The following is an 18,936-nucleotide window of genomic DNA, read 5'->3' as shown; positions in this document are numbered from 1 at the left end:
CAGAGACACACAGAGCTTCCTATATGAAGACAGGCAAGAATCAGCTCAGAAAAAGAGCTGCTGCTTTCCAGAAGCTAGACAAGATGCTAGGATCCCAGGGTTTGTTCTCAGCTTAGCTGAAAGCACCTAGAGCTGGTCAAAAACCCTGTCTGTGCCTTATTTCCCCTTCTTAAGCAAGTGACAAGAAGTATAAGACATGTTTTGCTATGTCCCACTGCCCCCAACAGACAACAAAACTGTCAAAGAGCTCTGGTACTTTTTTCCAATGCTGCTGATGAAGAAGGGACCTTGCTCTGAAATGCACTCATTTGAATGCCATAAAGTAGTGTCACCTATTTCTCTTGATCCCATTGTAAGAGCATATTGCCGTTGAAAACGAGAGAGTGTTGCTTTACCACTCAATGGTGGCACAAAGGCAGAAGTGGGTCAGCACCATCACACATCACAGCGCAACACCTCCATTTTTAGAAAAGACTGTGGTCCCCCTGCTGACCCCTAGCTCGTACTCACAGGATCTGAGGCAAACTGGTGAAAATAGACCATATCCTGAACATATCTGTTTGTATGGCCAGGTTTGCAAGGAGTTTTGCACAAGAAGAGACTGTTCACCTCAAAATGTTATGAAAACATTCTTAGGTTTTGTCCTGTTGCTTCTATACATAAAGAATGTGTGTTTATACATCAAGATTTTGTGCTTCGTCACTAACCAATGCTGAATACTTAAAGGCTGAGTCAAGCTGTACTCTATGGGCTATTTTATCCATCACTAAATGAAACGGCTTCACTGCTGAGACAAGGCAATGTTGTAACAGCACATGGCACAGCCCAGCAGTCAGAACAAGAAACAATGAAGGTGGTTTCTAACAGAAAGTGCTCGGGGTGTTTGAGGAGGCAGACTGCCAGCGCACTGCTGTGTCATCCTATTCCCTACTTCTCAGCTGGGACAGCAGCTAAGGAGAGAAAAAAAAAGGAAAGATGAAACACACATGCCGTGAACTTTCCCACTGTAACTCTGATTACTACTAGCAAAAGAAAGCAAGTCAAGGAGGTACTGGAAGGAGAGACTCAGTTAAGTACCCCATACCAAATACTCTGACATGGTGGTTTGAACCCAGAACCACATAGGGTGGCTAGCATGTTGTTCCTGTAATGATCTAAAATAGCAGCACAGATACAAAAGTGCTTGCAGCAGTGTCAGGCTCTTACATTTTGTCCCAGGTTTGGGCTTCAGGACATGTACAACAATAAATAGAACAAAAGATACCGAGACTGGAATTCTAGTAGTTAACTATATTGCTATTAATTTCACTACCTTCTTAAAAAAATGGGAAATGTAAAATAAAATATAGGTATACATCTACACCATTTTGATCTTTCGATTCCTGTCAGAAACTCAGTGCAGAATAAAACCTTCTGGCACACAATTGTTTGCATCCAGCTTTTTGAAATATCCCACTGTGATACATATCAACCTTTTCCATTTGATTGATAGACTTAGCTAGGGAAACACAGCAGAACAGATGTGTGTGCATGGGTGCCATCAAATTAATTTTAACACTCTTTTTTCCTGCTCCCCCCTCCCACCCACAGGCTTATAAAGTTATTCTGAAAGACATGAGAATTATAAATAACGGGGGGAGGGAGAGTGGGGATTAAAGGACATCTGAAGAAACTAGTATAAAATTGCACTGAAAGCAAAAATCCTCCCACTATAACCTACCCCTGTCCACCCCTGTGTCAACAAATATGCAACCAATTAATGTAATTGCAGAGTTATTTATGGCGCACAGGAAAGTGTAGTCAGGGATCCTGAGAAACAAGGTTGTAGGGATAGGAACGCCTGGGTTTCCCCCTCACCCCCTCCTTTGCAGATGTTTAAGTTGACTTGTGGTGTCCATGTGTCTCATAATCAACAGCCTGTCTACTTTGCAGGTGTTGCTTGCTGTGTGGGGGTGGGTAAAGTGGATGAAAGAGACCTGGAAAAAAGTTGGGGTCTTCTGATTTCAAACTGTGACCAAAAGATATTGGTTGGGTTTAGATATTCCCCCCCTGCTCCTGCCAACTTTGCAGGCTACAAAAGCCCCATACTTAATCCTTTCAGATGACCCTTCTGACAGCAGCAACAACATTTGAACAACAGGGGAAAAAAATTTCTTAGCTCCATGATTTGATTGTTCGGGGTGACAGTTTTGTTACTGTTCAGTGCCCTGCACAAGAGAGGTTTTAATTAGAGCTATTGAGTGGTTTGAATTGGCACAATTAGGGTCAGCATTGATGATTGCTGCATGTGTTCTTTTGAACAGTAAGGGCTTTTTTTTGCCCATGGACAGGAGGGGGTAGCAGCTAATGAACTAGGAGAGTGCAAATTATCTCTGCAAAGCTGGGGCAAGTGTAATACACACTGGGGATAAAGTGGAGAGCAGGAAGAGAGAACACAGCTTATGGGGCTGATCAAGGGGACTTCCCAGGAGTGTGCTGAGCACCATCAGTCCCCGGTGCTTGCCATTTGCTTCCTCAGGTGCTAAGGCTACATAAAGCACTGACAGAGATGTGTTTCTTGTATCGCAAGGAGCACCTCGGAGAGGCAAAGTATATGCAGTGTTTTCATACTGAAAAGTACAAAAGGAGAAGGGGAAAAGGCTGCAGTCTGCTGAGAACAGTAGCCTGCTTCAAAACAAGGACGTGTTCATGCAAATTGGTACTCCCATGAGTAGGCTTGTAGGCTTTACCCACCTCCCATTCACTTCAGTGGAATACTGGATCAGTTCAAAGGAACACAGCCACGTAAGAGACAGAGATATATATTTATGTACAAGCACCCCTCCTGTGTGTGTAGAAATGCCTCCCAAATACACACACCTGCTTTAGCAGCACAGCAGGTGGATGCCAGAGCCCCATGCATATGGCACCTCTGCCAAAGGGTGCTCCTTAGAAAACGAGTCCTCACAGAATGTGCCACTTGACTTAAAGAGTAGAACTCTTGGGGGGCACACCTATGGTCTCCTCAGAACTTGCAAATCTCCTGAACTGTGCTCATTACAGAGTCTGATCCACACAGTCCATGAAGCTCTTCAGAAATGCTCCTGGCTCACAGGAGGAATACACTCCCATGTCATTTCAGCACAGCCAAAGAGACTTCTCTTCCACAAAGCTACTTGTTGGGGGAGAGGCATGTAGGTGATAGTGACAATATCCATGTGGGTACAGGGACTCACTGGCAGCACAGGACCTGCCCCACTCTCGTGAAGAACCTCCATTGCTTCTGGACTGTGCATGTCCTCCCCTAAGCATCTGCTATTTTTGCCTCAGGCCTACAACAAAGCTTTCCGAGTGATCTCCATTTACTAAAACAAGGTTTTATATTAGAACCACAGGCCTCTCTTCACCTTTGAGGTACAAAAGGAGTTTGTTCACGTGCCAGCTGCCCTTCCCCAGAGAGACAGCCGTTCCCCACTTACACGTGCAACACATCCGTTTTTACTAATGGCGAGTTGACCCTTTGATACCTGAATCAGCCTAGAAGTCCCTTCTGGGCTCCAAAAACCCCAGATAGGGCATGACTGCTAGGGGCACCCATGGGACTGTCTCAGGTCTGGTGGTACCAGCTGAGTCAGATACTGGCACTGATCTTTGATCTGGCCCCTGAATACCTATGCAAGCCATCAGGCCTGCTGTAAAATGTCCTCTCTCATTGCCTGCAGTAATAATGTCTCCTGAATGTGACCCAAAGATGGAAATACATTGCCAGGCACCATGCATCAAAGAGAAGATTGATTCTTCAGTAAGTTGAGATTAGTTGGCAAAGCAGAAACGTATATGCTGTCAGAGGACTGATCCTCATACATTATTCAGAAAACATTTTCAGCCAAACTTTCTGCAGCCATCCCAGAGTGTGGCCACCGACACCTAACCACTCAAATTTTTGAGGCTGAGCATTGGCACCAGCCAAGGCTGCAGAGCCCACCAGTGCCTTCATTGGCAAAACAGGTAAAACTGTGTGCATGACTGGAGCGGAGAAGCTGGGTGGAATCCTGGGTGTGCAATCTTGGCTGGGAACTAGCCAAATACTTCACCTTTTGTATATGCAAAGGAAGATAAAGGTGCCCAAAATATGGAGAGAATGAGACTCTTTGGTGTGGTTAAACAGAGCTTTCTGTGCATTTCTATTAGGAGGTATTTTCAGATCTTTCAGCATCTCAGTCTCTCTCTAAACATTACCTTCTCTTAAAAAAAATCCAATTTCTCTGGCTTTTTAAAGTAGGTAATATAAATTACATTATTATTACCTAGGATACACAGTAGCCCAACATATTTGAGAAATAATTACGGGCCAAAATCTTGCCATGCAAACAGAAGTCAAACAGACTGTGCATAAAGAGCTCATATTCTCTAATAGGCTTAATCTAGTAGGAATTTAGTCTGCAATGTGAAGATTTAAGCAGTGATGCTGCTGCAATCCATTTGAAGCCTATGGATGGATACAAATCTAATGGGCACTCATAACTAGGATAATCTCACTTAGCTTTCAAGGCAGAAAACTAAGGTAGACCCATTTCTCTCAGGTGTGGGCTACCTTCTCATTTGTGGCCTCACAACAAGTTCTTTACCTTATTATAAATTACCTTTTTACAAATCGTGCCCAAGATTCATGAGAGTCTGCCTTGTAAAGGATCTTTCCCCAGGTGTGCCAACCTCCAGGGCATAAAGAGCCCAGCAGTGCCAGCCGTCTGGCACTGCTGCCAGCAGGAGCTGGAGGTGAGCAGGTGGATGGCAGGAGGGTGAGAGCAGAGCTGCAGCAGTTGTCCCTCTTGGGAGCAAGCAGTGTGGCTGCAGGTGCTTCAGCTCACCCAGCACCCCGAATGGAGAAAGCTTTCTGCTGCCCTTGGCTGGGCAGGAGGAGCTGGTTCCACTGGGGCTCAGCAGAGGTGCAAAATTGGAGTGCTGAAGGAAGGGCAGAGACACAGGCAAACACCTCATGGGTGCTTTTGCCATTGGCTGCTTTCGTGCCCTCTCCCCCAAGCCTCTCATAAGGACTTCAACTGTTCCCATGGCCAGCAATTTTGTTTGGGCAGGCATCCAGCATTGCTTAGCAGATCCAAAATGACACCTCACACATTCTTGAAGGTGTGAAAGAAACAACCAAGCTGAATCGTTTCACCACCCTCAGGGTACTAGAGGTGATACCATAGACTTGCCAAGGAACACGCAAGGACATCCACAAACATTTCACGACCACCTTCTTTGAGCCAGCTTTGTTATTAAACAGTCCTGGGTTTTGGCATTAGCTGGAAAGAAGAACATACAACTGCTCAGACAGAACCTTTGCCTTGTCATATATCCTCAAAAAGGCAAGCCTTTCAGTAACAAGTTGATTTATGTCTTCAAATAAATACATTAATAGTCTTCATATGGATCGTTTACAAGCAAATAACTCCACAGGTGGGCAATTGGGGCTAACACCGTAGGCACCAAGCTGCCAGCAGGGCCATGGCCTGAGGCTGAGCTAGCTGGAAAGAGTCTGGAAGATAACAGGCAAGAGAGCGGATGTGATGTGGAAAGCTGAATGTGAGAGGGAATATTGTGAGAAGCTGGCAAAAGGTACAGGTGGTGCTGTGGGGGCTGGCTCTTCCCCTCATGTGGTTATGGGGAACGTGTGTGAGCAACAGCCGAACCACACAGAGAGCTGGAGAGGAGCACTGGGGACATTCTGGGAAATAGAGCCTTGCCAGGCCAGCATGCCTGGTAACCATACCCGTAATAGCACATAAGCCTGAGATAACCTGGTTAGCAGCATCAGAAATAGCAAACTCAGAAATGGATATATGGCAAAACCAGGACTACGAGGAAAAACTAGTTAGGTGAAAGTTGTCTCTCTCGATTGAGGAATGGAAATGGAGATGCAGAGGTGGTAAAGAAAGAGTCCAAGAAACACAGAAATGGATAATAAGATACATGATTCATGGATCTGGGGGCATTTGTCAAGCAACCCTGTGTTTGACCACTGCAGCTGGAGCCAGCAATGAACCAAATCCTGTTACTCAGAATGTACTTCATCTGAGCATTGGCTGAAGGCTTGATACAGACTTATTTTACTGAAATTAGTCAACCCATCTCCAACTCGAGAGAAATATATCTTGTCTTTAAGTTTTACAACATTTCATTGTATATCACCCATGAACCAGCAGAGGCTGTGCTTTTCATAATTTCTCTGTATCAGTGTTGCCATACCACTGCATTTCTGTGCTGCAGCCAGACCAGCACTACCTGCAAGCAGACCAGCTAAGAAAAGGTGATGAATGACCCTGTGGAGACTAAGCTGTGAGACATCTCTCATTGGACTGAATATTGAGCAGTGAATTTAACTTCGCAGCCTTTCTCGATGTTCCCAGGTCTCCTTCTCCTGGCAGATCCAGGATTTGTCCTAGCCTGGGTGCCAGTATCCCTATGCACCCAGAGCTTCAGGTCTTCTTTCCTAGGGCAGACTGCTTCATCTCGCTTTAGAGCTCCCAATTCCTTGCCTTCTGCTGTAACCTCTTCTGAAGGCATCTTTTGCTCCAGCCTTGCTACTAGGAAAATAAGTTACTCAGGTTCTGTATCTAAGAGCAATTTGGAAAACTCCAGTGTTGCCAAGACACTGGTAGGGGGCTGAAAGCAGCCAAGTTTTTTGCTGAATGCTCTCTCACAGCACAAAACCACGTGCAAGGCTGGACTCAGTATATCACAAAATTAATCAGATACGATAACCAATATCAACTGCAGAAGTGTTTGTGAGAAAGCAAGAGAAAGCTGGGGACCTTTAGCAGAGCTAAATGAACCACCATTAAGAATTCTACATAATTTGAACTGTTTACCCAGTTGCCTTTTTATTTAATTTTAAGCAATGTCCCTTTTGCTGCCTCAGAGATTTTTTTCCCACTGTTATGGGGATTTTTCAATATTAATGCCTTGGTTTGGGAGAACGGTACATTTTTCCTTTTGTCACATCAAGCTACATTCATTAAATGTACATACACACATTAAAAAGAAAAGTCAGGGAACCAAGTTGCTTTTCAGCTATATCTGCTTTTAGATCAGAGCTCTTCACCTGGTTAACCAGTGCGATGGATCAGAAGTCATGGCTCAGGATGCTTGGGGGTCTAGGCTTGATCAACAAGCTGATAGGACTGAAAAAGGGCAGCTGATGTGAGGAAAAAGCACTAAGAAGAAGAGCAACATACTGCACAATAACTTGGGAATACCATCAGGAATTCTAATGTAAACAGTTCAAATTTTTGTGGGTAAATCCATCACTCAACTCACCATCACAACGAGCTTGTATTCAAGGGTTTCTGCAGCCTGGAAGGGAAGCAGATCCTCCCACCTGCACCACAACGCGACCAGCACCTTTGCAAAGATCACAGTACCCAGGAGCCCAGCCACCGCCCTGGCCAGGCCCAGGCCCCATGCTTGGTACCACAGACAACAATAGGACTGCCTGGAGAAGGCGTACATCCCTGGATGACTTCTGCACTTCTCTCCTTGCTCTGATTTCTCATGAAGCCTGAGAACCTCTGCACTAATTGGAGATCCTTAAAAGAAAGGGTAATTTGTTTCCACAGGAGCATATTTCACATGCAGCACCATGTTAAACAGCTGGTGTGAGGATTCTGTAAAATTTTGAGCTAGAGCTATGGTCTTAACACTACTGATTGGGGACCCACATCCTCACTTTCTTCAGCTGTCCCATTTTCACTGCCTTGCAAGTAACTGACCTTCCTGTAGCCCCATCTCCTCCACACCTCAACTAACACAACTCAACATCACCTTTCTTCGTTCTGTGGCAGCTGGTGGCTTAAATATAGTACAAGTGAAGGTCTACAGATCCAGCTGTAAGTACAAATGAAGAACATTTGATGGATTCTCTAACTGATGAAGTATCACAACCTGAGAAACCAGTCTCTGTTGGTGTATGAGTTAGGCTCCAGTTAGCTCATAGTGTAGGATACAGAGAGTTTGCCTGGAGACAGCCCTGCAATAGCCCCTAGGTCAGGTGTCTGTGGAGCTGATCTCTTTAGCTCCTACAACCCTCTCCCTCCCAGAGGGTAAATTACCAGCTGTGTTACTGGTGAGATTTCTAGCACATCATTCTTCCTCAATGAAAAGCAGAATTAGAAAGATGAGCAAATGTCTCTCAAAATAATGATTTAAAAAAACCCAAAAACAAACGAACAAAAAAAGCACTTAAAAGGATGAGCAGCAGTTGGCCCTGAGAAACAGCCATATTGCAGCAGATGCAGCTCCCTGTCCTGAATGCCGCAGAAAGCCAGTATCTTGGAATTCGTCTGGGGCAACAAGGCTAAAAACCATCACATTCACCTTGGCAAGAACAGCCAGTACATAATTACCGTATTTCTGATGATTTTTAAAAGAACTATCTTGTACAGCTCATAGGAAGAAAGTCCTTTCAGCATAGGGTTTCCCAGCTGCACTCTGAGAGGGCTGATATCTGGGTGCCAGGAGGCAAGAATACTTGGTTGGGAGGCAGACCAGGGGAAGACATTCTAATAGCACTGATCACCATTTCTGGAAACAGAAGTCAGTCAAGCAGATTGCAATGAAACAAGTGTTGTTCATTCCTGTTGATGGCTTGTAAATAAGTGAGGTGCTGCACCCTCTGGAGTCCCAGAGAACTGAGGTGAATGGCTTCAGTGGGGCTTTGGAAGCTTTTTAGGCAGGGAGGGTCTCATCTCAAAGCTGTAGGCTTGCACTGCATAAAGCCTGTGCCATTATTTCTTGTTCCTTATGAATCTAGATATCACTGGGCTTAACAGCAAACAAGTTTTGCCCTTCTTCCAACAATTTAACTGAGCATACAAGCATTGCCAAGTTACTTTAGTGCTTAAGGAGTACCTTTCCCACATTGCCATTGCTATTTTCCAGAGATTTACCGGAGAAATCATCTACAATTGCCACAATCAGGACCAAAGGCATAACTTCCATTACCCAAGCACAGAAGTTTCGTGTTCCCTCAGCCCCACAATAAGCCTTGAAGGCAGAAATAGCCAGCACCAGACTTTTCTCAAAAGGATGCTGAACTAGTCTGTCATATAATTGTGAGTTACTAAGCAAAATAAGTAGGTAATTTTCCACAGCGACTAAGTGCAATTTTGAATTTGAGGTGGGATTTCTATTGCATACATTTGCCTTCATGGTTTCTGTGACGATATTTCATGTTCCCCCCTCACCACGTATTCCATCTGCAAGCCAAAACAGCCTAGGAAGGGGCTGATCCACTTTGCCAAACCAGCACCAATGGCAATACCCCTTTTCATCACCAGGCCAGCAAGGATCCAACCTCACCTTCACATCCACAGGTATGTTTGCAATTAGAATAACTTTTATTTTTTTTGTATTATGTGGAGCCCAAGCCTTTGGGCTGCAGTGGTCGAGGGAGCACAAAGCTGTGAATCTCAGAAGGCACCTACACAGCACTCCTGCCATGCTGCCCAAGTCACAAGACAAGCAGGGAAAGGATTTCCAGCAAGGAAGAAAGAACAGAACAGAGTCCAGCAGAGGCACTGGTATTCACAGTAGTCCTCATCAGGTTCTGTCCTTCCCTTTGCATCATTCTTATGAGTGGGAAAAAATATCAGTAACCTTGTCTACTCTCTGCATGTAACTACCCTGCTTGGATGCAGAAGGCCAGGCTGGCACAAGGAACATAATTTAAGAGCGTCTAACCTCATGCTTGGTAAATTGGGCCCCTTACACAACCCCCTGTCTGTATCAGTGTACATATAGGGTACATATTGATGAAGCAGGATTTTTGCCTGCTGAATAACCTCCATATGAAACCCAGGAGATATTTCCTGTTCTCAGCACTGTTGTGTCATTAACGTTCTTGCTTGTTTTGACTGTTTGTCTCTCAAGCTGAAGTGTCTAGAACTGGGAAAGCTACAGCCGAGAAAAGTCATTAATATGAACATCACTAATATTTATGACAGACACTCAAAGAAAAGTATTCCACAATGCATTATCTTGTTTTCCACATAGCTCAGTAAGGGCTAGAGTGCCTTGGAGTCCTGCTTTGGCTCCTTTCCATTTTCTCCCAAGCAGCAAGGGCACCTCAGAGCAATGAGGGTTTTCTGGCCCTTTAACAATCCCCTTGTCCACCAGACTTCCTCCTTTCATAGCCCCCATGCACTCCCCCCCTCATCCCCAGGGCTAGTTAATATGTGCCAAATCCTGACACCCTGAATGGTTTCCCAACGCCGACACTAATCACGTTTTTGGGAGCAGGTCAGCAGTGAAGGAGCTGAAATTCGTGTGAAAAAGTCCCTGGGATGGCCCCGGTGCCTCACACCTGCATGCCCTATTCATCTGCACTGTTTACACATTGTCATCCACAATTAATTCTTTCCAGGGACGCTCCACTGCCTGCCCTCCCGTTGCACAGGGACCCCATTCTGAGCTGTTGTGTCTGTTAAATTGAGCATGGGGTGCTGTGATTAAATTAAGTTTTGTGGCACTCTCTCTCCCTCCCTTCCCTTCTCTTTTCTCTCCATTAATAATGATGCCTGATGGAAGATTGCTGGCACTGGAGTAAAGAAGTAATTACAGGCACTAAAAGTAGGGAAAGAAAAGTTTCTGTGTGGAAATGTGAATGGGGACATCTTTTCTGGCTAGCTGGCATTTCTCTCAGTGCGAGGTGGGAACCACAGCCGCATGCAATTCCGGGGTACAAGCAGCAGAAAGGAGAGGAGGGCATGGGGGCACACATGACAATCTCCCATAGAGCAAACTGCCAAAATTTGGATCTGTGAGAGTCCTTAGCCACTGGCCTGAATACAGGTTTTCTTCAGCAGTTGACATTCTCACCTTTTACTGCAGCCATGTTTGTGCATATACATGGCCTACACCAGCCTGGCTGCTCTTCTCACAAAGTATCATAGCCAAAGGCACACAGAGAAATTCCCTGGCTAACAGGCCAGCAAGTCACCTCCTCACACTGGCACACTCCTGCACTCTTGCATAAAAATGGAATAAGAATTGCTCACTGGAGATGGGAAGGAAAACAAGAGGACAGGAATTTGACCAGCTTCTGCAAAACCTCAAGGCAGCAGCTTTTTTTGCCAAGTATTTTGCTCATGCATGAAGTGGACAACTGGTTTTTATTACTGGGACATCTTCAAAGTCAAAGAGCCATTTTTGCTGAAAACAGAAACGTGCAGCTTTCCAAGCAAGTGGAGCTGGATGAGTTTGGCTTTACAGCTTTGTTCAGCTACTTGCAGGACTCCCTACCACAGCAGACTGCAGCCCCACAGCACAGCACATGAAGTGTCCCCTTGGTAAGAAGGGCAGAACTCAGACCCTTCCAGCCAACAGCCTGGATTAGAGCTATAGTCAAACTAAAGAGCAGCCTGGTTGCCCATGTCAGCCGTACACCAAAACCAAAAAGAAAAGGACATGAGGATCGCCTGAAGTTCTGAGGCCCCAATATCCAAGACACACACGAAACACAACAAAATTAATTGACTACAAGCACAGTCTTTTAAGGCTTGGCAAATAGCAGCCTGATTTTTATCCTATGCAAGAAAATTGCCCCTGCAAGACAAAAATCTTTATGTTGGCAATTAAAGAAACAGCCTCCTCATAAACACCACTGTAAAATATTGTTGCATGCACATAGGAAACCTGCTGGATGTAAAGCACATGCTACATCCCCCTCTAGTGCTGAACTACTACAGAATAACAACCTAATACTGCTACCGCTTTCTTCAGGTGAAGCAGAGACTTTTTTGCAGCAATCCATAATTAAACCCCATAAAAAAACCTGAAGGGTAGCTGCTACGTGTGAAGGCATCCTTACGAGATGATTGCCCTACAGAAGATGGATTCACAGGGGCTGAGAAGTCCAAGAATCCTTAAAATTAACAAGGTTTTGATACCTCCTAAATACCAATGCGAATCCAGAACGATTTTTTTTCATTTAGCAGGCCTCTGTATTCATTCTGTACTTCCTCTTAAAAACTAGGGGGCTGTACACATCACACACCTGATCAACGCATATCCCATGGCAGCACAGGTCTGTAGTGCTTCATACTAAGCACAAACAAAGGGGCAAAACAGCCCCTCCAAGAGCACCAGCTATAATTGTTACCCTCCCAGTCATCCTCCACCACAGCAGCTGTGGTCTCGCAGGCCTCACTCAGGTAAGGAGCCTGGCTGAGTCAGGCAGGGACCAGCAGCTTTCATCAGCTGCCCGTATTCTATTGCATCATTCTGTCTCACCTCCTGCACCTATAGGGACCATCAGGCCTGACACCGAGGGCATACCAGCCCTACAGGTCTCCAAGGTGCACGACAGCTCACACCAAGAAGACTTGCAGTCAGCACGGTTTTTCTCAAGCATACAAGGCAGTGTTTGTTGTATGTCCCAGACACTCCCATGCTTAGTGACACAGAGTTCTTCAGGTGGCCAGTCTACATTTACCTTGCATCCCGCTGTGCAATAGTCACAGCTCGTTAACGGGAGAGGGAGGAAGCCAGAGAGCAGTCAGGCATCAGGGAAAGCCAGATCCGAAGAATGCCCTGGGGGCTGGAGGGAGCAGAGGCAGGCTGGCTTCAGCAGGTTACCTGGGTCAGGCTGGGTAGATCCCAGGATTTACAACCAGCACAGGCAACAGGTATTGGTCTAGCTGGCATCCTCAACTGGATGTGGGAACATGGCAGTACACCACAACACCAGCACCATGCTCCTCATCCCATCCTTCCTCACCAGCTGACAGAGCCTGCTTACACAGTCCTTCCAAACTGATACTACAGGCACAGAGCACACAAGTTTTATCAAAAGGCCTCCATGGCCTCCTGACAAAAAACACCAGCAGAGTGGTGCAGCTGAGGCTCCCATACCAGCCAGCCATGTTTCACCACCAGCTGCAAGCACTCTCTGCCTCCTCTTTTTATTCAACCTTAAGGAGAAGTAAGTTCATTTCTTCTTTCCAGGTGGGTGAAACTTGCCAAAGAACAGCTGAGCATAGGTCTTTATAATGGAGGTGTTTGAGTAACCTTAGTAGCAGGTGTTGAGAGCAGCCCTGCCTATGAAAACTTGAAGCAAAGGCTCTTGTTAGATTTTTTTCCTGAAGCAGAACTACTAGTACTCTTAGTAATATAACTATTACAAAATCTGCAAACTGCCTACCACCCTTTCCTCCCATGGAAACAATGAGAGTGGAGGATGTTCAGCAAACTATACTGCTTGCCCAGTTAATAAACAATTCACAAAATTATGCACTGTTTTGAAGTGCTCTATAAACATATATTAATCAATCATTAAATAATTAAGATAACTCTCTGTTCTTTTTCTCTGGCACTCCTAAGTTGATGGATGCTCCTATAGCAACGGAGGAGCAGGACTGAGGGCAGGGGGAACGCAGGGCTCAGGAGGTGATGCTGGCACAGGACCTTTGCTCTCCAGCCCTCCAAAAGTCACACAGGGCAAGCGGAAGGGGGCTGCAAGAGGTGACATGCAGGAAGGAGGCTTTCAATTTTAATGGAAATTCTTACGATGACAGTCTATGCAAATAGGTACATGAAAGAGGAGAGGAAACAGACGGGGGGAAGGGGGAGAGAAATTAACCCTGGTTCAGATTTCAAAGCAAAGCCAGGAATAATTTTTGGAGCTAAGAATAGTTGCAGTGCACCTTGTTCTCCCTGGGCTCAAGCCTTGCATAATCCTTAGACTCGGGGTCTGAGATTACAGCGGGGTGGGGGGGAAAGCCAGCCTGCACAGTCCAGGAAAAGTGGCTGTCCAGGCTGCAGCTCCATCACCTTTATGATTCCTTTGTGTCACCAAAAGGCACTATTTAACAAAGGAGCTTGTCCTTCTGCTTTTTCAGGGCCCTTGCAGTTGTTTTGCAAATGAGATTGCTTGATTGGTGAGCAAAATCGGAGATCTTTTGAAGCTGTTGCCCAGGAAAGGGGGAGGGCAAGGAGTTCAATTATCCCTCACAGTGAGTAGTAGGACCCGCCTGGTCCTATACAGAGCTTTTGAGAATGAACCAAAGCAACTTCTGAATTGACTTTTGCGTAAATTTCATCAGAAATCCCAGGAAGCCTGCAGAGCCACCTGCAGAAAAGAGCAGAGTCTGCTGAATTTGCAGGACACACTCCTGGTCCCTATTGCAGCCCCCTCATCTCCCTTGGGGACAGCTGAGCCAGAGGCTGCCCCAGCTCCAGCCAGCCCCCAACCAGGCAAATGGGGGTCTTTAGGGTCTTTAGCTCGTTGGGAAATCTGCTCAACCAACACCAAAGGGCAGCTCCTCCACTAAGTCCAGGGGTCCAGCCTGCAGACCTCCTGGAGCTTACTGGTGTAGATCACATCAACACCTATGTGGGCACTCACTGGGACATCTTTTTAAATCGGAAAACAGTTTCTGCAACACAAAAAGTGCCTATGGGAAGACAGGGATGCTGCTGACAAGAAATGATGTTTTGTGGCGGTGAACTGGAACAGAGCACTTTGCTTCAACTGACACAAATCTTTTCTTTTCAGTTGAGTTCAGCATGGAAAGGAACTTTCCCGAAAAGGCCTCTCTTTTTTCCTGTGCATGGGGCTTGTGGCTGAGCACTCACTGAGAGCAACGTGGACCCTGCCCAAGCTTTATGGGAGCTGGGCAGAGCTCCCAGGGAGCACAGCCCAGAGGAGAGAATGGGACCCAAACCCAAGGAAAGGCACTGCCTACTTTAATGTTAAGCAGACTCGAAACTAAACATTTCATGTCAGCTCAACAAATTGAAACAAAACATTCCTACCTCAGAAATGTCAAAATGCTTCACTTTGATCCAAAAAAATGTCAAAACAGAACATGGAAACATTTCTGAACATGACGGTTATAATTCCAGGAAACAATTTTTCCTATTTTTTGCCCCAGTTTGTTCTGTTCTGAAAAACAGAAATTCAGAATTTCACAAAGCTCTACTTAGAGCCATTTATCACAGGAGGGACCAACACTGCATGTGTGTGAGCACTCTCACTCCCACACACAGCACATCCACTGTGCCTTCCAGTGGCACCCCCAAGACTCTCCCAGGGCTAGTTTCACCACCACAAAGCTGCCAGGCCTCCAGCCCCATCACCAGAGAATGCCCTTCAGTCTGTAGGAGGTCCCATGTGCCTGGGAATATCCAGTACAAGTGTGCTGTCAAACACGGGGGGGGGCTGTCCACAAGACACCTTAAAAACAGAGTGTTTAGGGTTGGCACAGTCATCACTACCATCACCACAGGGCTCACACACAACCCAGTTTACAGTCCTCCTGCTCTCATCCAGGGCGGACCCAGGGCTTGGTCTGACTAATTTCAGACCTCATAGTTTGGTGCTGATGTGAATAACAAGAAACTGCTTTGAATAATCTCCTGTTTTGGGAACCAGTGTTAAAAACAGCACGTACTTAAAGAAAAGAGGGAAGGGTGTAGGAATTTCACAACTTCAGTATAACTTGACCTGTGATGTTAATTTATACTGCTGAGGATCCTCTCCCCTGAGCATAGTTAAGAACATGCTAATATGGAGAAAGATTATATGCTCCTGCTGCCCCAGGTGGATCCATGTATCTACTTTCACCTCAGTAAGTATAATCCTAACATTGCACCCAACAACAGCTTGACAACTTTGTACGGACACAGTGTTCTTGCTGTCCAGCTGAGGGCTACATGTATGGCTGGCTGTGCCACTGGCCCCTTAGAGAAAGTGCTCCCGTTCTCTGTGCCAAGTAACAGCTAACCCAGGGAATAAAATCTTCCCCTGTGCTCCCTCTCTGCCCAGCAAAGCTTTTTAGCTGTTCAGTTTCCCATTTACTTAGGATAGCCTTCTTCTTCCAAAAAGCTAAAAGACATTCTAAAATATCTTCATACACTTGTTTCACGGTCCTTCCGTGCTGACTTCCTCTCCATGACATATCTTCAGATAGAGACCCCTGAGGCCAGGTCCTGTCTTGTTCCTATAAGGTGAGGACACTGTTAGGGGTATGCTGTGGCTCTCTTGCGCTGGTGGGATAGCTGACATGACCAGATTAGCCACACCTTAGCCCTCTAGACCAAACTGGCCAGGACTGAGACTCCCATGCTCCTCTCCTGCCAGACTCTCAGCACCCATTGCCTAGGTTTCCCTGCTATAGACCAGTCTTTCCCTGATACCTTCACCTGGGGGAATTTTCTGTGTCTTTTCCTTACTGAGGGAAAAAAAGCTGCTTTTAAATATTTCCCAGCCAGCATTTCTGCAAAAGCAGCACCCCTTACCAACGCTGGACATAGTGTTTCACCAGGATTTAAATTTCTCTCCTTTTTTATAAGTAATGCATACTAATAATACATTTTGCTAATTCTCAGATCCTCTCCAACACTTCCAAACTCATTCAACCTCTAAGCATGTAAAAATAAACTGCAGGAATAATTCCTATTGCATCTACAGCTAAACACTCTCTTGGGTTCCACTGTCGCCCAAACAGTACCCTCTGGACTCGTTCCCTGTGGGTTGGCAGTAGCTCAGGGCTTATGGGCTCTCTAAGGCTTGTATCTTATGCAAAATCAGTTTCTTGCTGAGACCTTGCAGTTTCTTCATGAGGCTTCTGCAAAAGCCTAAAAGAACATGCAGAAGACTTTATCCATCACAGGGCTGTCCCGGGCTGCCTTCCAGGTGATAATTGTTGCCACCTCCTAGAAACAGCTTGCAGCAGCCTTGCCAATTGTTGGGTTCCATCCTTAAATATATGAAGGTTTTAGGCTTTAAAATGCAATGCAGATGAGTAAGAGATCTTCCTTGTAGGGGTAAAAGTGTAGTGACACTTTGTGGAAGCAGTATATCACCTTTGAGAACCAAGGCGTGCATTGTTTTAAAAATAGAAGATAATAAGATAAAGAAAAACCACAGGAAGAGAGAAAATTGGTGTGTAGGTTATGTTCCAAAAGTCTCCTCAGTGAAGCTTCAGATGTTGCCATCATCCCCCTTGAAGATTATTTCAAGACTGTACTAATATGTGGATCTTGAGTGTGGCTGTTACCATGGGCACATATCTAATCAAACGGGGCCTAATTATGTATATTACCCAATTTGGCTCTTTGGGAGCACTTCAGTGATGATACTTCTGCTTGTCTGACAAATAACATGATTATTCAGTAAGCTGCATATGTTTTAATGTTGGATGTTTGTGCTTTAATAAAAAACTGTCTAGCTAACCAAAAGTGCTTTTCACTTGCAAAGTCATAGCCATTAGCAACCAGATTCAATTAATTATGTTTAATAAGCTAATAAATATATTTAGGACTCTTTGTGCTATGCTCAGTCACCTTTAGAAAACACTTCATCATTAGTCACCAAAAAACGAAGTGTTCTCTTTTTTCCAAGGATGAGAGCACTTCAAAAACTTCTGTTCAACATTATAACATTATAAATTACAATGCTATTTACTTTAAAAATAGATTTTAAAATTTATGCTTGTCTTCAGGTTCAAGAGTGAAAACAAATTCTTTATATATGTCTCGGATTTATGGGAGAAGCAAGGAATTCTTCAGAATCATGTCAGAAATAAGTTGGTGATTCTCATTCTCATGGCCTCACTATAATAAAAATGTAGAGAAGACTGCTGCTTCTCCCACCCTGCTACAGTGCCCCCAGACACAAGCAGAAGGCAAGGTTTTTCCTGTGACACCCACAGAAGAGGAGACTGCCAGCAGAAGGACAGTGGGATGGGTAGTGACAGAGGCTGCAGAGCTGGGCCATGCTTTAAATAATCTGTGACCATGAGCTGGGAGACAAGATGGGAGCCCAATAGACTTGGGTCAAGGTCTTGGGGAGAGGAGCAATCCTACCTGTGCATACAGTAACGCACCTTCCTTCTCTGTCTTTCTGCCAGCTTTACTCGACTATTTCTTGTAAAACTATATTCAGGAAAAGGACAGAGAAGACCCTCTAGAACTGTGTTGTTTTACCTTCAATCCCCATCCCACCCACATAGTTGCCAAAAGGACATGTGGTTGGGAGAACCTGCCAGTTAGAGCAGCCTCTTTCTTCCCCTCTTCCATGCACTGAAATGACAATGAGAGAAGAAAGAGACCTTGTAAATCACCAGATGACCAGAAGCACATCACGTTCTGTGCTTTTCTTCCCATGACAAGGATTCCTCAAGTCTGCAAGAGAGAAACATGCAAAGCGTGGAGTTCAGGACAGGAATGAAACAAACTTCTGAGCTGCAGGAGGAACTGGTGGAACAGAACAGAAAACCACCCAAACTGGAGGTGTCTAGTCAAGACTAGCAGTAAAAAAGTGTCTCTACCAGAGTCAGTGATGAGTAGGTCAGACCATGGCAAGACAGAGGAAGTAATAGGCAGGAGGAACCATGTGATGTCCAGATGAGAGATCACTGATACCAGCACAAGTTATGGCAGGTTGGCTTTGGCACAATTCTCTAGAAACCCATTGGTGAACACAGCTGCTAATCAGAAAGAAGACAAGGACCCTCTTTCGCAGCCCCAGTGTGGACATATGAAAGACCCCCATGTCAGCCCCAGTTGCCCACTATCCTCAGCATGAGTACCCTGCCCCAAACACCAGGAAGGTGGTCTGCAAGGGCATGACTTACCTGGTGCTGTGTTTAGTGCTCCTGCTCCAGCTGCTCAATTAGCATGTCAGTGAGCTGGTACAATTGGAGTTTGTATGGCTGCCAGTGTAACACTTAGGTTGGATGCCATTTATGTGAAATTGAAGCATTAATAATAAACCATAAAACAGTAGTTGCAATGTGGGTATCCTAGTTAAAGATGGGACCGTATCATTCAATTCTGGTTGTCATCTGATTCAGCCAGCAGCCTCTGTGCAAATCCATTTTGAAGTTCCCAGCTTCGGTTGCTCTGTGACACCAGGCACCACACGGCCTCCTCTCCCTCCCCCAGCACCCCACA

At 45.4% G+C, this 18,936-nt stretch overlaps 1 protein-coding gene across 6 annotated transcripts in view; it reads right to left on the bottom strand.

The window, feature by feature from the left end:
* SMOC1 (SPARC related modular calcium binding 1) overlaps positions 1 to 18,006 on the bottom strand; it is a 155,872-nt gene extending 137,866 nt beyond the window's left edge. For all 6 annotated transcript variants that reach the window (XM_032113589.1, XM_032113590.1, XM_032113592.1 and 3 more), the window contains exon 1: positions 17,968 to 18,006. In XM_032113589.1, coding sequence (XP_031969480.1) covers positions 17,968 to 17,991 — 24 coding nt within the window. In that variant the 5' untranslated portion in view covers positions 17,992 to 18,006. The remainder of the gene's footprint in view (positions 1 to 17,967) is intronic.
* Between the last annotated feature and the right edge of the window lie 930 nt (positions 18,007 to 18,936).

Source organism: Corvus moneduloides, chromosome 6 (assembly GCF_009650955.1).
Source record: "Corvus moneduloides isolate bCorMon1 chromosome 6, bCorMon1.pri, whole genome shotgun sequence".
NCBI lineage: Eukaryota > Metazoa > Chordata > Aves > Passeriformes > Corvidae > Corvus > Corvus moneduloides.
Note: the sequence above shows the minus strand (reverse complement) of the source record. Positions and strands in the feature narration are given on the sequence as shown.